The sequence below is a fragment of the Genypterus blacodes genome, unplaced genomic scaffold, assembly GCF_046128005.1.
Source record: "Genypterus blacodes isolate CSIRO-AG114 ecotype Tasmania unplaced genomic scaffold, CSIRO-AGI_Gbla_v1 ptg000048l_1, whole genome shotgun sequence".
Taxonomy (NCBI): Eukaryota; Metazoa; Chordata; class Actinopteri; order Ophidiiformes; family Ophidiidae; genus Genypterus; species Genypterus blacodes.
The window spans coordinates 2735001-2753836 of NW_027466861.1; the positions used below are offsets into that span (position 1 = coordinate 2735001).

The following is an 18836-nucleotide window of genomic DNA, read 5'->3' on the forward strand; positions in this document are numbered from 1 at the left end:
CTGTGTGTGCAGAACCTTACCGCACCACTCCGGATGTGTTCCTGAGGACGGAGGCGGCAAAGCTCTGGGTGACGCCCACCAGACTGGTCCCATCCACCTCCACGATCTGGTCGTTCACCTTAATCCTGAAGAACAGAGAGGCAAAGACTCAGCAAAGGAAGACACACAAACACACACACATTTATTTAGCTTTCTTTTGGGTCATGTGCTGAATATTAGATAGGGATTGCAAATATTTGATGTAACATTGCTCGATTTCTGCCTGACCAAGTGACAGAGAGGTTCAGACCTCAAATGAACTATGAGGACATGAAGCCTTTCTGCCCTGAGCCATGACCTCATCTCTGCTCGGGGGTCAGGATATGGGGTCAGCCCAGTTCCTGACCTGTAATTTGCGGACCAAATCAATCAAACAATCAATCACTTTGAGGAGAAAAACCTTCCTTAATTAAACCCAACGATTTACATTCACGTCAACATTTGCATTAATAAAAAACAGACTGAGCAGGATCCTGAGTCTGGTCTGGTTTGGAATAACAAAGAATAGAACTAAAACTTTGAACAAGGACAGCACAGAGTTTGAGTATTTGGCTGGATCAGTGATCAGGCTATGAGCCAGTTCACATAGACATAAATGTAGACATAAAAATACTTTTGTGTCCGCTGGAAATGTCTTAGTTACTTTCTTTCTGTGTAAAACGCTTTGGAAAATCTGTGTTGAAATCTGGGAGCCTCCAAAACTTCGGAGAACTTGCACTGCCACAGTTTTCCCAGTGATAGATTTGTAATTTTCACCAAATATCGCCCTCCTAATCACATTAAACTTCCAACCTGATCCCTGCTCTGCTCTGCTCTGCTCTGGAGAGACGTGACTCACAGCATGATGACTTATTCTTCCATGAGAGCTGCTGCCAGTGCTGATGAGTTGCTTTTTCACTTAACCCACACTATGATACCGTCCATTTATCACGGAGCTGCCGGATTGCGTGCCGCCAGACGGGAGACAAACACATTCTGCCTCATTTGAGCCCAATTGTTTGCAAAATGAGTTTACAAAATACCGCCGGTTCGTGCTCATTTCACAGCAAAATCTGCATAAAAAATGCATCACAGTTTTAACAAATCTACTGCAAAATCAAGGTCAGAACAGAGCAGCGTTCTCTATGGCAGCGATGCAACGTACACCCGCTGCGGTACATGGCTCAATCTTGCCGTGACATGCGAGCACGTCGGGCCCTTGTCATGTGGACATAGAGAGATGCAGGAGTCTGACAGGTACAAACACAGGTACACACAGAGTTGGTGTGTTGTCTGCCTGTCAGCGGCTGGCAGCGCCTCCTTCCTGACCTTCACGCCGTCCCACGTCTTCATCTCGCTTTGCAAGACTGAAGCCTCCTGGCATACAGACGCCACGGAGAAGGGAGAAACAGGGAACATAACACACTGACAAATAGGACCGTCATCTGTCTGCCTGCATATGTGTGTGTGTGTGTGTCTTAGACCATTAAGGCAAAACAGAGTAAGACAGAAAGAGTCTTATAGATTGAGGCAATGACCAAAGAAAATTAGATTCTGGCAAACAAACCCTTCTCTTCAGCTGCTGCCGCTGTGTGTGTGTGTGTGTGTGTGTGTGTCTGTGTGTGTGTGTGTGAGCGGGGAGCGGGTGGAGTTACAGACTCACGCAGGAGGATGTAAAAGTTTCCAGTATCTATAATAACTAATCATGCAAGACCATTGTTCCACTCTGCAGGCATTAAACTAAAACCATACCAGGACTATAATTAAGAAGAGAAATAAGCTTTTTAGCAGAGGAGGGGCTGGTGACTACTTTATTCAACATGAAATAATATCTTGCACTCTAAAACAGCTGCTCGCGGTTGACAACAGCAGTAGGTTTAGTGTGTATTTGCGTCTGGGCTGCTTTCATGGAGCCTCTTCCAGCAGCAGGAAGCAGCTGCTTCCATTTAAAAAGCCGTGCAGGAGGTAAACGTGCACTTACCTGCTCGCCGCCAAACAACAACAACAACAACAACGGACACATTAAACGACGAGCGGGGAAGGCGGAGAATAAAGCCGAGCATCTGTCGAGCGAAAGCCTCAGATATTTCTCTGTGTGGTTTGTTGTGGGGTGCTGCTCTTTTCGGAGCAGTGTGGCTTTTGAAGTCGTTCGAGGGGGGGAAATGTAATCTAAAAAGACAAAGTAACTGTGGGAAAAGCGGCAGCAGTCAGCAGTCTCAGAGGCCGCTAACCAAAGCCCGTCTGCTGGGAGCTGTCATCGCAGCCTGGAACTCGTCTGGCGTGCATGCTTACTCTGCTTGTTTATGCATGACACACACACAAACACACACACAGAAGAGTTGCGGATACATACAGGCGCGCTGCAATATACAGAGTCCCCGTGCAAGACTCCACTCTCCTTTCCTGTTAACAATCACTTTTAGTCCAGGCTTGCTGCTCTAATCCCAAATCCTGACTGCTAAATCTGACAGAGTGCGACAGAGTGTGACAGAGCGCGGCGGGGTGTGACAGAGTGAGTGTTTGCGCGTGACATGTGCATTTTTTTGTGACTCAAGCGCTTTTGCTCCCCTGGACGGATATGAGCGGTGCAGAACGAGGAGGAAGCTCTCACCTGCCGTCTCTCTCTGCAGCTCCACCCTCGATGACGGTCTTGACAAAGATGCCCAGCTTCTCCAGGCCGGCGTCAGCTCCAACGCCCATTCCTATGATGCTGATGCCCAGGCCATCGTCATCTGAGGACATGCGGAACACACAGTTAAACGAAGTTAAACGTTAAGATGGAAATTTCCTGATAATTCCACAAAGCTTTGAATGGGACACAAAGTCAGGTGGGGTGACAGACACGTGCAGAAACGGAGAGACGGATACCCTCCAGCAGACAGCAGAACAATTGATTTATTAATGGCGAGGGCGCAGATACAATTACCCCGTACGGCTGCCTTTCACAAAAATGGGAAATGGGCACTAAATGGGAAATTCCCTTCCAGTGCAGTGATCGTCTCTCTCCACCCTGCACTAATTATTCACAAGCAGTTAGGGTTACATAACAAGGAGTAGATGGTGAAACACTATAGTGGGAAGTCATTCTACTGAGCCCCGAGGATACACAGAGCTTCTTTAGGGACAAGACAAGTGAGGTGTTCCAGGGAAATCTAATCTGAAGAGATGTAGATGTGCAGCGAGATAGAAAGAAAGATGAGATGTTAAAGTAAATCCCCTGATATTCTCGGTCCCACCTTTCTCCAGCTCCACGGGGAAGAGCTCCAGCTTCTCCACCCTCTTCTCCAGCTCGTACTCTGCCGACGACGCCACCGGGTCCACCTCCTCATTGCGGCGATCATAGTCTTCGTTGGAGTAGGTGTTGAACACCTGCAGAGGAAGGGAGAAGTTCAAACCTGCAGCCGGGGTCACGTTTTGAGCTTAGACAACAGCCCGTCACCATTTCTCCCGTTATTAAAAGCTCTCTGATGAAGAGCTGGTTGGTGATGTGTTTCTGTACCAAAGCTCATATGTTTGACTGTTTGATGAAGGAGAGCGCCATTAAATGCGATACAAAGACGACTAAACATCTCTAGATTTTCCTTGTAACAATGGTGATAAGAGGGGAGGAGGTAAAGATGTCACAGTGCACGTAGCTAACAAAGCTAACAGCACCGTGGTAAACAGAGGCTCCTCACAACAAAGCCACAACCACAGCCGCTCAACCGCCAAGACACTGTAACGTGGTGAAACTCCTCTCCTCCTCTGAGGCTGCGTGGGCTCCTTGGAGGAAACGCTCACCCACTGCACGTCTGCCATCACTTCACATCTCATCACACCAGCCCACTCTCCATGCTCTCTGGACTGAGGAGGAGGAGGAGGAGGAGAAGATGAAGAGGAATAGAAGGGGGAGGGGGAGTGCTGCCGTGCTCAAGATGATTCAAACGTGCCGACTGTGGACACATCTGTAGTGCAGAGTAAAGGTTTGTGCAGGCATGGGAACAGGGATGTGTGAGTTTATGCAGACACGGGGCGTAAACATGGAGGCACATCTGTCATGGCCGTGCCGACTCATCTGTGGAGGTCACATTCATCACAGCATATTTAGGCCTCGACACCGTGATGCCAACTGCTCCCCCCCCCTCATTTGAAGTGGTGGCGAGCGGAAACATATCACACAGAGATCAATAACGTGTCATGTCACGCCAGAGGCCGCCGCGCTCACTACAGCTCATCACAAAATCTATACATGAGCCAGAGCCCAGAGAAGCCCACGGCAACCAAGAGGTCACGACACATTAAAACCACACCGGCACGCAGTACAGAGCATACCTCCGCCAAGGCTGAACAAGCCCCGCCCAGAGGTGTTATTCTCCTGCTCTGTTTGAAAGACGTGTGTGTTTGGCTTTACACGCAGCTTTGGCACATTGATACTATAGCGTGACGCAAGCTCGGCTCTATTTGTTCTGTGTGTGTGTGTGTGTGTGTGTGTGTGTGTACGTGTGTGTGATCTATCCATGACCTCCCTGTTATCAATCATTCATTGTGATCAACAGCCCTGCATTATTAATGTTTACGCGCACACACACGCACACACACACACACACACACACACACACACACACACACACACACAGCATTAGCATAAAGTAGTGCATGGTGTTTCAGCAAAACAGCAGACCCGACAGTGCATTATCCTTATACACACACACTAATAATATACACACCCTCGCACAAACACACACACACACACACACACTGCTGACGAATGCTAACACCAGCATTTGTGCAGTCCTGGACGTCCTGGACGCGATGTTGCCATTGGCAGTGGGTAGGTACGCTCTCTAACGGCCTCTCACCACTGTGTACTGTCTCCAGAACACATTAGCATATGGCCCGTAGCCTGAGAGGAAGAGAGAGAGGCACAGAGAGAGAGAGAGAGGTCATAGAGAGAGGTGAGGACAGATGAGGGTGGATCAGTGAGAGAGAGAGAGAGAGAGAGAGAGAAGAGATGGAGGAGGTGCAGTGATGGGGAAAGATGAGAAAAGGGCAGGAGAGCGAATTCAAAGAAATCAGAGACAGAGTGAAAAGAAATGAGTGAGGAAGAGTGCAGCGGAGAGGGCGAGGGAGTGACAATGAGATAACTGAAACGGAATACATAAGGGAGGGAGAGAGAGAGCGAGAGAGAGAGGGAAAGAGAGGAAGACAGAGCGAGAAAAAGAGAGAGACTGCATGTTTTCATGGTTAACCTCCAGATAGTAAAGTAAAATCTGATCCGTAACAAACTACACGTTTTCTGATTTCTCAGCATTTAAAACAAGCCCTGATCATTTCACATCCATATGTATTTATCCACTTATACTCATTGGTCAAACACACCGTCCAAATGTGACATCATGCATATCAATAACCAGTAAACTGATCCACCAATATGAGCACCGTCAGTCTGAGTACGTCCTTATCTGCTTTAATAATCGTGATGAAATCTATATCCTCATATCAAGATAACAGACACACACACGCACACACACACGCACACACGCACACTTCCACTTTCAAGCACAGCTTGCCGGCGCTCAGGCAGGTCATTACACTCAATTGTGATTCCGTTTTTATTGAAGAGGCAGCACACGCAGACAAACTGTAAAAATGGCAGTAGACTGGAGGATAATGGCCCGCCTCCCTGTGTGTCGCCCCTCTGGGGACTGGATGGGAGAAGACTGTTGGAGGGATTAGACGCCGCCATTTATATGTAAATACCTGCCCGGAATGACTGAATCAACTTTGAAACGTCAAACGCTGCTTTGGATCAAAAAGGTTTGTTTCCAATCACATTCTTATGATTTAGTCATTTGACACACACACACACACACACACACACACACACACACACACACACACACACACACACACACACACACACACACACACACACACACACACACACACACACACACACACACACACACACACACACACACACACACACACACACACACACACACACACCTTATTTCCAGATATGCTACACACATATTTGCATTCATCAGATTGGGTTGTGAGCAGTCGTGCAAGCTTCTTGAAGTTTCTGTTTAGTCATTTAACACACACACACACACACACACACCCCTCTGATCTCTCCTCTGATATCTCATGTGTATAAATCTGATAAGCACTTCCTTTCCTCTCTTTGTGTCATCTCTCTCTCACTCACTCACTCACTCGCTCTCCTCCTCCTCCTTTAACAACAAACAGCCGAGCTCACCGATCGATGTGCCCGTCTTCCAAACGCACACAGATTTCCGTGCTTTGCCGTTGATAAAAACCATTCCAGGTGCAGAGAGCAGCTCGTCGGGCCTGGCAGCCTTGTTATCTGCGAGGCTGGCAGAGGACGCGGAGAGAGTTTGGTTTGATGTAACTGCATAAAAATCCTCCTGAGTTCAGCTTTACTGTCGTCTGTGCCTGCTGACGCCCGGGTGCCTTCAGCTCTTTGTTCTTATACGAGTGTTTTTGTATGAATGATAACAATATAGAGGGCAGTGAGTTTAGCAGCCTCTTTTAAAGGGGGATGCATATTTTGCTCTATATTAGCAGGATGGTTCCCTTTGGGCTGTAAATAGTGTGTGTGACGTTTCCAGGCCCTCAGTCTGCCATGTTCTAGAACAGGCTGTTTTGGGTGGGAGTTGACAGTATGCAAATGAGCCAAGGCTTAGAATTGCTGTCCCTATACACACACACGAAAAGGTGCCTTGGGGGAACATGCATGTTATTGAGTAAAGTTACTGAAAGTTACACTCACAGTAATGTGGTGTCCAAACACCTATTGGAGTAATAGACTACTGTTGTGCTTTTCCTTTTGCTCATTTCTGGTTGTGCTAAGATTAATGTAGGTTAGATTGTGCCAGATTGGAAGAGATTGCAACACACTTAGACAGAACATGACAGTAAGTGTCAGACGGTCCCTTGCGGACAGTGCCAAGGTCAGGCAGAGTTTAGCCAGTTTGCATCAATCCAGAGCCGCTTATTGGAACAGACATCCTGCAGCATCCACAAGGTTTTATCATTTCAGGATTATCAAGCGTGCACAAGCGTAACGACAAAGCAGCTTTGCGTGACACGGCTCCTTTAATTTCTAATGTAGGTACCAGTGTGTGTACGTTGCATGCATGCCAGACTGCCGTGCTGAATCAGTATTCATCTAGCTGGACGAAGCCGTCGGAGAGCCAGCGCGCTCAGCTCTGGGATAGAGGAGTGAGGTTAAATCCAGGGCCTGCTGAGCCACAGGGGAGGAGAGAATCAGGGGGGATGGGGTGACTGAACATTGCGTAAGAGGCTGAAGGGAAAATGATCAGCATGGTGAAGAGGAAAGAAGGGGGCTAGAGATAGAGGCTGCTTTGAAATGATGAAAAATGTTGAAGTTGTTGAATTGAAAAGGAAGAATGGAGTTGAAGGACGGAGGCCATCTGGGAAAGACAGAACCGATTCAGTGTAGAGCAGCAGCGCACAGAGGGGCTACAGAGGGGTAAAAAAAGGCAACCACAGAAATACAGAAGAAAAGAAAACAAGACAAAAAACATGGACAAGTGTGTGAGGTCCTGGGTAATTTGCTCCAGGGTTCGTCACAGCGTGGTGCCTGCTCCCGGCCAACCGCCTCTGATGGTATTAAGCGGGGGCCTTTGGTGTGGCCATGCCAACGCCCGCACCGCTCCCTCAGAACAGCGGATGGCGCCGAGGACAACAAGAGGCTGAAGGCCAATGAGAGAAAGGTTCCTGCTGCTGTGGCACAGACCCAGCAAACCCTGCAGTGGATTAAGTACAGCCTGGCACACACACACACACACACACACACACACACACACACACACACACACACACACACACACACACACACACACACACACACACACACACACACACACACACACACACACACACACACACACACACACACACACACACACACACACACACACACACACACACACACACACACACACACACAGTCTAGTCTGCGACGACAGCACGGCACACTCACATTCCATTACGTCTACCTGTGGCCGTCCATCTGAAAGATTGGGGACGCTAAAGGGATGAGACGGCGGCTGATGCTGAGGGCTGATGCTGAGGAATGAATTGATGTCTTATTTATGTCTTGCGAGGAAGAAACCGAGGCTGACAGATATGAAGAGAAGGAGACGAGGACTAGCAGAGAGAGAGAGAGTGAGTGAGGAGGAGAAGAGGGTGACAGAGACGTTAGGCTGTACAGTTATTAAAAGTTATCAGCCAGCTCATATTTCCTGTAGTGAAGAAATGGCGTTGGCGTTCCTGGCATCGGTATAATATTTATTTTGGCTCCTCAGTCTGTATCCAGTCTAGTTATTCAGAAACTAAAGGGGAGGATACAAATGTGTCCGTTCACGGTCAAAGGTAGACACAGCCCTAATTATCAACTATCCTTACAAAATGGACTCCAGGAGACGCCTGCAATGTTGACAGCATAACAACAGAAAACAGGAAGTGTAACTGGCCATTAGCGCTGGCTTACTGCAGGTCAAAACTAACGGCAAAACAGCAGCAAGAGGTCCAAGGACACGCCGCCAATCTCTTCTTCACAACCCTAATTAATGCCGTACATGCATAAACCACATAACCTTGTTCTCCACCTCGAACCAGGTTGTTGTTTTTCAGAAGAAAGCTCCTCAGTCTGTTTATGGCAATACTACTGGGTGCCATGACTCCCACCACCAACACAGAGAGAGAGAGAGAGAGAGAGAGAGAGAGAGAGAGAGAGAGAGAGAGAGGCCAGATACAGGGGGGTAGAGAATAGTAAACAACTGCGACTCAATGGCTGCAAACAATAGCCTCCTTTATGTAAAGTCTTGGTCATATGGTTATATAGACTGAGTGGGAGACTGGGATCACTGGGCTGTGCTGACAACAACCTTGCTGCTTGTTACAGTAACGCTGCTCTGTAATTCATCAGGCCGCAACGATGACTTGGCAGACTCGGGCACTTTTTCCACAAGCCGATAACCACGGTGCGATCTGGACCGTTGAGCTCGTGGCACGGATCCCGACCGTTGGGAGAGACTGTCAGCGGCGGCTGGATTTATAATTCTTGACGTAAATAAGTCTCGCGATTGATATCTTAGGAGGGGTTTTAGTTTCAGTCTCTTAAATTCACTTTGCTGGAGCCTCTGACTCACTGTAAACAAGGACGCGGTGACAGTACAGCAGTCTTCCTCAGCGTTGGCTAGCAAACAGCCAGTACACAGCCAGTACACTGTGTCACTATGACACTCTGGTCTGTGCAGCTCTCTTTTTTTTTTTTACTGCGATAAAGTCTGGATGCAAGCTGACTATATCATTAGCAGGGGATGGGACCGGGTAGGAGGGAGATGGATGGGTGGATGACAGCTCGTGACAAACTCCAGTGTGTGGCAACTGACCAGCCTCAAAAACTGCAAAGCAGCGTCTCACCTTTCTCTGGACCATTAAAAATTCATCCCCCAGGGAGGATCTGGTGACACCGAAACAAGCAAACAAAAAAACACCATGGCATTAATAATGGAGCGACTAAGCTACGAGCATGAATGACCTCGTACTCAACACTAGCATTAGGAGTGGGCGCTCCAATCAGAGATTAGAGGAAGCAGAAAAAAACACTCAGGGGTCACGACATTTTACTTTTCCAGTCACGGCTTGATGACGACTACACAAAAACACACAACATTTCCTACGACATTAGGGCTCCAAAAACATGGCTAGAGGGATTGCGTCATAGTTTTGTTCACAATTGTTTGCTACATAATCCATAGAAGCAGCCCACATCTTTCTATACTGCCAGACAACGGTTGTAATTTGAGATTTTAGGTTAAGAGATCCCGCTGGCAATCTGACTGGGCTTTGCTGCTGTTTTTGAGGGTCAAACCAAAGTGTCAGCTTTGATATCGCTTCTGTGTTAAGATTGGCGGTTCAGCACCATCGTGCAGCAGCGGCGTCATTACACACTATTCCATCAAACTCGGCTCTTTCCCATTACGCCCGGTCAGAGAGCGCATAATGAGGTCGTCGACAGCTTCGGCGCGCACAGCAAGGGAAACATTAGACTATAGGACAGGAGGAAGACAGATGTGACAAAGATTGAGTTTCTTAATGCAAGTGCCTCAGTATAACTTTATGACTGGTGTTTCCATATTGAGTGCAAAATGTGAGCAAAGTTGTTAAATACTGCATCAGAGTCATCCTGTGCATTAGAAATTACAGTCTGAAATTAAAGTTCCTGGCATGATGCCATCTCATTTGAGGCTCTAAATGTATATATTGCATTCGATGATGTGAAATTAGAATCACTGTAGATACAGTAAATATGAAATATTGCAGGTAGCAGGTCAGACCACAAGTTACATACCACAGGAAGAATTATTAATTGTAATTTTTTTTTTTTTTATTAATTCAGTCACCAAAAGTGCGTTAAAAATGCCAAAATTTGGTCAGCCAGTGCAAAAATGGCCCCATAATAAATGATCGTTTTTCCAACCCTAGCTTCATGTCTGGCTCAATGGTGGAACAGCAACGTCAGAGTCTTTGCTGGTGTTTCCATGGTTTTCAGCATTAGTGACTATCTATATACGTCACGCTTCAGGTTTAGTTAGAGTACAAGATGTGCTTCTTAACTGGTTTGATCTACGGCAGCTGAGACTGGATGCTGCACAGGTCTGTGGTACCAATCATGACCCTGAGCTGTGATCCGTGCTCCTCTCTTCAGGGCACAGCGGCAGAATCTAGTGGACAAACCCGCCCCGACTCTTTCATCCAGTAACAGACAGAGAGAAGTGCGTGATTACAGAAACACTTCAGCAGCAGTTCAGCGAACCCTCCACTCATCACATCTGCTTAATTTAATTAAGATATTGCAAGGTCCCTACTGGTGAAAATGCGGTTTCTTCACAGGCACAAAAGTAACATTAAAGACAGTATAAATGCCATGCACGTCCTGGGGAAAACAAGAGGAGGCTGACACCGCACGCTGGGTGGTGGCAGGGGTGAAGGCTTCTCCTGTCTAAGTCCTGGGGTGCGGCGTGGCACAGAGGGCGCGCTGCATGGCAAGCAGTGGCCAGCTAGTGTGACACGGTTCAAAACACTTTGAGGAGGGGATTGGCGACTTGAAAGACGAGCCAATAAAATGTCGAAAAGTGGAGAGCCTGAGGGAAGCTGAACCCCGGCTGAGACATGAGCAATACCTTCAGACCTGTCATCCTATTCTTAGAGTCAGATCAGCGGCTATATTGTGTACATGGGTTCAAAAGTAGGACAGCAGAGTGAATCTAATGCCTGCCTGCAGAGCCAAAGCAGAGGCCCGGGTGTCAAGTGTAAAATCCAGCTGAATGAACGTGGATCTGCCTTGTTTCTGTAGGTCAATGCCTACGTCAGGGCTGGCTGCCGGTGCTTCGGGTAAACCCACTAATGTCACTTCTCACTGGGTCAGGACTGTATGGCTACATGGGAAGAAGAAAAATAAACTATGCATATACATTCTATGTGCTGTGTTAATCAACAGACTCAAGAACAGAAGTACAGAAGAGTCTACAACAGGTTTGTTGCTCCAGTGTTCATCTGTTGTTCTTGATGGGGAGAGAAAATCTGTGCGCATGTTTTACGATATTTTGCCAAAAGCTGCTTATTGTGTGCCTTCTTTCCCCTGCAGCTGCCAAGATGATTTCTAAATTAATTAAGGCTCCAAAGCTGGAATGCTGAAATGATTTATCCGCTTAACGGGGCAGGACTGAGAAATACTAGGTGAGGAGGAGGAAGGAGCAGTAAGTGTAAGATTAAAACAGGACATGTGTTTTTTTTTCTCCTCAGGGTTTTCTGTGCCGCCTCCTCCCTCAGGGGTCAAGCTGGACTCGTGCGGGGTGAGCAACAAAAAAAACTGCTTTGTGTCCATCACTATATGGACGAACAAAAGACAGAACCCTGTTTGTCCTCGTGTGGTGAGAGGAGGGGCGTGTGTTTGAGAGGTGGGAGGGGGTGCATGTCTAATTGTGTGTGTATGTGTGTGTGTGTGTGTGTGTGTGTGTCTGAAAAAGGAGGGCTGGGGGTGGGTCGTGCTGCCTCACTTGAATATTCCATATGATGAATGAGCATCAGTCCTTTTCATCGTAAACAGAAGCTCAAAGAGGACAGACACAAAAAGGAGGAGCTTATTCACCGTATGTTCGGCCTAAATCGAACAACCGCCGACATTCACCGTAAAATTAAAGCAACATTTGCCTCATAAAAAACAATTTTTCAAATAGTCACACCATCATTCATCAACATATGAAGGGTTAATAGATTAAATTAAATTGCAAAGATATAATTGTATTGTGCTCAGTATTATCCAGAAGATGTGGATTCACAAACACAGGCTGGATCAGTGAGTGAATGTGATTGAACATTTCATTTAAAAGATGCTGGAGCAGCAAATGTGGCCTACGTGAGGTCGCATGTTGTTGGCTAGCACCCAAAGCTGGGTTTCCCAAAGAGAGGGGTAGAAGAAATGGATGTAAGCTGTTTTCCATATGGGTATTGATATCACACACCACAATGGACACAACAATGACACACATACTTGACACACATAATTGTTGAAAAGATTCACGTTTGTTCCGTCTCTACTGTCCTCCATGAACGTTTCAATTAATACCTTTCTGATTCCAAACGACAGTATCGGGAACGACGGGTTGCAGAAAACAATCACATTATCTGGTGTGAAAACAGCGTGGGTGCAGAAGCCGTATGACTAACACATGCACAGATATCCTGCCCATGAAGATGTCAATTTCCCAGAGGGCAATGCTTTGACCCTCTAGCTCTGCTGCTTGGTAAAATGGCTACAAAGGCTGCCCCCCCCCCAACAAGACCACTCTAAGATTCTATTTAATCTTGCATACTGGAATAGCAAATTAGAGGCAAACATGAAAGGGAAGTGCAGAAAAAAGGTCTTGCGAGGACACAGAAGGATAAGAACTCATAAAAGCTTATCTTTTGCCTGATTAGATGTCGTACAAATTAAAGCGAAAGCAACAAAGGTAGCCGTAATGAGCAGCTCAACAGCAACTATAAATACAAGCCCATTAACGGGGGAGCTTTGAATACAACATTAGCTCTCTGTTCTTCTAACCTACTTTTGATATGGGCTGCATGAAGGCCTTTTTTGTTAGACTGTGTTCAGCATGTTTACATAATTAAGGCCAATGTTCTATACAGTGCGCGACCTACCGTAATAGGAGCAGCGCTGAAGCGTATTTTCCTCTTTGGAGGGATGTCCTCTTTGTTTTCTTCCGGAAGGCCTGGAATCTCTCTGAGGTCGGAGCCCGGGTCGTAGACAATATCCTCATCGTCCCCATAGAGGTCGTCCTCGGGGTCTGTGCAGCTTTCCCCCCAACCCTGGTAACAGGCATCGCCATCTGCATTAAAAATCACACGCTCGTTCCCAATGAATTCCTCGTCAGCTTCTCCTTGGGTCTTAGCAGATTCATTGGGCTTATCTTGTCTCAAAGCGACCCTCTGCTCCTGGTTTTCTCCCGCTGGTGTATATGGGGTTGGCAGTGGCTCAGAGGATATATCTTTGAAAGCTTTGTCAGTAATCACAGCATCATCTGTAGATTTTGAATCTTTGGATACCCCTAGTTCCTCAATATGGTTTTTCTTTCCGGAAGGTTTCTCCTCCTCTTCACAGGAGCGATTGATCTGGCCCCCATTGGTCGTGGCCTGGCCGGCTTTGTCTGCCTTGTCTTGGGGTTCCTCTTCTTGTGGATCAGGTTGGATCTCTGCACTCTTTGCCTCAGGACTAGAGCTCAGGAGATCCTCAGTAGATGAGGAGGCAGGGAACTTTTCCACTGTCCTGTCTCGGTAGCATTCACGAACCGGAGACTGGCGAGAATCATCCTCACTGACGTCCCCTCCATTGCGGTTAAATTCGTCTGGTGAGTACAGGGCTCGTCTGCTGACTCCTTTGATGGATACACCCTGGTTTTGGTGATCTGCGTGTTCAAAAACAGCACTCAGTTGACTAACAGTAGGGGACGAGGCCTCTGTTCTGGAGCAAAGCGAGTCCAAGGAGTCTGTACTGCCTCGATTGGACCTTGAACCTCGCCAGTCATCGAGGTGCTCGTGCGAACCCCTCTTGTCCCGTCCATAGTGGTAGACTGGTGATTGGGACTGGTCGCGAGCCTGTTGTTCAAACAGCCTCCTGGTTTCAGAGAACTTTACTCCGGCAGCTCCAATCCTTTCAGCTGACGCAGAATGCTGGAGTTTGATCACAGATCCATCTGCCTTGTTGATGAAGTTGGTGGGCTTTTTTGGTGGCGAGGTATCTTCACGTACCCGGACCTTAGTTTCCACATTCTCAGAGCCCATCTGCATGAACATGTCCTTGATACGACTGACATGAGAGCCATACTGCCGCCCTCTGGGTTGTTTCACCCGTTCAAGATCTTTGGGCTTGGAGTCCCCATCGGACCTAGGCTGGTCAAAGGCCTTCTTGAGTGCCTGAAACTCAGCCCGGTAGGCATTTCGGTGGGGGGAGGCACTCCGGAGGGTGGTCCTCTCCCCCGAGGGCTCTGTCTTCAGCATGATGGCTTTTTTGGATTCAGGGGGAATGTCAGCATCGCCGTGGCCTCATTTACAACAGGAGAGCAAAGTGTTTAATTTGGCCTACTGCAGTGCTGCCTAATCTGATCCAGCTGATGTTTTAGATCCTTCAAGCCCATTCACTCACACCTGAGAAGATGAAGAGAGATGTTAGCCAGATAGACACACCAGAAACAGAGAGTCAGAGTAGAACTGCAGCAGAGCTTTAAAAGAGACGGCTTTCCACATTCCAACAAAAGCATCATTACCGGAAATGAAAAACAAGGCATTACAAGATTAAAGTGGCAGTTTCTAATATAGAGATTATTACAACACATAAACAGAGACACAAGTAATAATGCACTTCAGAAACATGATGAAAACAATAACAGATGTTTATGTTCACTATATCATCAAATCTCATTCTACAAGAGAAACACTTATTAAAGCCTTTATTGCACTCTAAAAACATTCTATGAGTCTGATGAACGATGTCCATTCAGCACCGGTGTAGTGTTTACCTCCTGAAATCGATACTTGACATCACCGTAAGGATTGTCCCTTTAAGCGCAATATGTTTAGAGCGGTGCTGTGCTGTAGTAAAAGCTGTTTTCTTTTCTCTCTTTCCTGGGTAAAACCCTTTCAAAACATCTCATCATTTTATTGTTATCATGTACAGTCAGCAACTATAGCAGGACTGTATCCCAATCTCATCAGTCGCCACTGGGTCTATTTCTACCTGTTTGACTCTGTCTCTCTCTGTTTGATTTCTATAGTAATCTGTTAGCTGATCCTTTGCTGCCTTTCTAATGTTTGACATTAAAAAACTAAATTGCATTACATTTCCCAACTGCAATAGTTGCTGATCAGATGCTGCAACTGTGAATGTCCCCAACCTGCTCCCCAATGTATGAAACCTATGAGTTATAGCTGGGTAGTCCGCTGCAGTATACTACTCAAATATTCCACAACTACAGTCATTAATGCTTCATCCTGATTGGAAATGCATGTCACAATGCACAATAAATCTGAGATCAAATCATCTGGGACACAAGAGAGAATCCATTAATCTGTGTAGTGCTCAAAACCTTCAATCTGGACTGGTATGGATGCATCAACAACAACAGCAGCAGAAGCAGCAGCAGCAGCAGCAGCAAATGGTTGAAACCTAAATGTCCTGCTTCACTATTCATTTATACACCACGCTGGACGCCGGCGGTCCACGGTAACACCTATGTGGAATGCTCATGCAACATTCATCCGCAAGGGACGAGGCACGGAGGAGATAAAGTTGGAGGTGAAGCAGGAATGTGGAGCTTGAAACGTTGAGTCAGTGGGCTCGGACTCAGCAGCCACGCCGCACACAACATGACAGCTCCGCTCCTCTGCCCCTGCTAAACACCCGCTTATTCACTCATTCAACCGTGTGCGGGTTTATGCAAGAAACCCGGACACAAACAATAGCGATATTTTGGAATAATCGCATGAAATAACTTATCTGTTTAGCAGAAACAACAGCGATGGGGCGCTTCAATGTTACAAAAACAAAAGAGTCTGACTTACATTCAGGGCTCCGGCTCGGTTTTGACGCCTGACATAAACAAAGTGTAATCCGAAGGGTGAAGCCGTGTGGAATACGGATGCAGTCGGTATAAATCCTCGGTGAAAGAACATTTCTTAACGGTCCGGGACACGATCCGCCCGCTGAAAGGTTTGGACACACCGGAGCCGCTACAACGCCATTGCAGGCAGTGGCTGATGCTGCCTGCCAGGCGCACAATAGGGGTGTCGGTGCGTGTTTGGCAACGCGTCTCGCCGAGAGATGCGCGATGCCGAACGGTCCCGTCGCACCGGGGTTCGGTAGGATTGAGCCGTGAGGGGCAGTGGACGCGCTCAGCTGTTACGGTGCCCAGTGATCTGCGAACCCAAAGCCCCGTGTGACAGGTGTTAGGACCTGAACTGCGGCAATGGTTTGGTCCGATAATGTGCTGCGCGGAGGGGGCTTCAGTCAGTGAGCTGCAGTCTGGCATAAATACCAGCACACACACTCTCCCTCTCTCTCTCTCTCACACACACACAGGCAGAGGCACACGCACACACGCACGTACACGCACACACTGGAACTTCACCGGCTGGTTATCGTTCATGGATTGGATCAAGGGTTTCCCAGAGTGGGGGTCCCGGGGCTGCAAGGGGTTTCTGGTGAGCTCGCGAGTGGGTGGGTGGGCAGCAGGGGCGGACTGGAATGATAAGCGGTCCTGGAATCAGTTAGACCCCCCCCCCCCCACACACACACACACGTTTACATACACATGCATTACTGCCTTAATCGTAGTCTGGTATACATATATAAAAAATAAATAAATATGCTTGTAAACCCTTGTGTGTTAAAGTGGAGATATCGAGGCACTTTGTAATTATTTGGGTATCTACACACCCACACACACACTCCCAGTATTTTGATTATTTGTTCATACTGTGATTAAGACAAAAATGCAAGTAAAATGAACAGAGTGCAATTGTTACCTTAATTGCAGTATAATCAAACTTTGAATGTATAAGTAAACGTTTTGACAGACGCACACCGTCATGCACACCCTCACACCTTTGGGCATTTCGATTCCTGTTCATCTGCTCTGTGAGATGAAACTTGCGCACCTTGAGAAAAACTTATGCAAAAACAGGAAGAACATGCAAACTCCACAGAGAAAGGCTGAGCCAGGAAGGAAGCTCCTGCTGTGAGTCCACAGAGCTAAACTCTGACCACTGCTGCACTGAGTAGATGGGCAAAACTTTAATTCAGCTTTATTTCACTTTGTAAAGCCACCATTCTTGTAAGCCTGAAATTAAATTATACCACCAACTCTAAATTTGTTGTTTGGTTCAGACGAAGTGGCCAAAAATCATTTCTGCACGACAACACACAAGCATGTGACTACATCTTAACTAAATTATGCTGAAATCAGGCAAAACATGGCCACAACATCGTCTTCTCAGATGGTTGAGCCACCATTTTAATAAATGTAAAACAAAGTTAAATCAAATAAAGTCTCTACATCATAATATCATGCTATGCACACACAGTCTAAAACAGCCACCTTCTGCATGAGCTGAGTCATGTGACCAAGCAGTATAGTGGTATTATTTTAAGAACAGATTATAGTTATGTAAGCAATGTTCATTTATTTATGTACATAATTTATTCTAAAGAATACGAATTAGCAGATTCTTGTACTTTGCCAAGTTTTGACTCATATCTGTTCAATAATTGTGGGAGTCACTAAATTTACCAAACACACTCTTTATGCAGCCATTTTAGTTGATGTTAGATTAGGCAGTCAGGCACAGTTTGTCTGTAACATTGCACATGTTTCACACTGAGCAGTGTGCATGATCCCTGCCTGAGTATAAAGTCTGTCACATGAACTCAGCTACACACTATTGCATACACTCATTCACTAACAGCCGCAGATCTGTTTCAGGAAGGTATGAGGAGGGAGAGTTTGGTTTCTTGCTTCATCACTTGCGTGAATTGGAACTTACTACAAAAGGTGATGAAACACACTGAAATCAGACAGAATTTATATCTAATAAGAGATTCACTCCAATCTTCATCTACATCTTAGTGCATACAGCTATAGTCCTTGTTGTGACACTCACAGCCCAGTCCAAACACCAGCGATGTGAAGATGTTGCTAAGCAACCTAAAAATAAAAATAATCTTAAGGGGACAAAAGGGAGGGGGAGAGAACGGAACAGCCACACACTGCAGAGCGGCAAGAAAGGAAGCCATGAATACTGCTTTAAACTCGTATTCAAAAGGAAACCAAGGCCCGTGTCAGTATGGCAGCCAGGTTAAGGATGTTTTTCCTCTGTTGTGACTCCAGTGTTTAGTAGAATGTTTAGTAACATCAAGCACTGGGGTTAATTAAGGGCCCAGGACTGCTTAGCAAGCCTGAGTGTCACCAGGAGCAAAGGGCCCCAAACATGACCATCTGTCTGCTGGGACTGTCTCTGCAGGGGGCCGGGCAGATTTCACCAGACTTCTCATATGTGTCACTGCCTCATACAAGCCGGCTCAGGAGGTCAAGCCCGGGCAAGGGTGTGTGTGTCTGTGTCTGTGTGTCCTAGGGTAGGCCTGGCTGTGTGTATGTGTGTCTTCCTGTGTCCCGTAGCGAGACAGATCTTCAAAATGAAACACCTTCAGGGCTCAGACATCCAAG

General features: G+C 46.8%; 1 protein-coding gene across 2 annotated transcripts in view; it reads right to left on the reverse strand.

Annotated features, from left to right (window-relative positions):
* ppp1r9a (protein phosphatase 1, regulatory subunit 9A) overlaps window positions 1-18836 on the reverse strand; it is a 40479-nt gene that overhangs the window by 17209 nt on the left and 4434 nt on the right. For both annotated transcript variants that reach the window (XM_076149856.1, XM_076149857.1), the window contains 4 exons: window positions 13261-14763; window positions 3255-3387; window positions 2630-2750; window positions 21-125 (listed from right to left, as the gene is read on the reverse strand). In XM_076149856.1, the coding sequence (XP_076005971.1) occupies window positions 21-125; window positions 2630-2750; window positions 3255-3387; window positions 13261-14616 (1715 nt within the window). In that variant the 5' untranslated portion in view covers window positions 14617-14763. The remainder of the gene's footprint in view (window positions 1-20; window positions 126-2629; window positions 2751-3254; window positions 3388-13260; window positions 14764-18836) is intronic.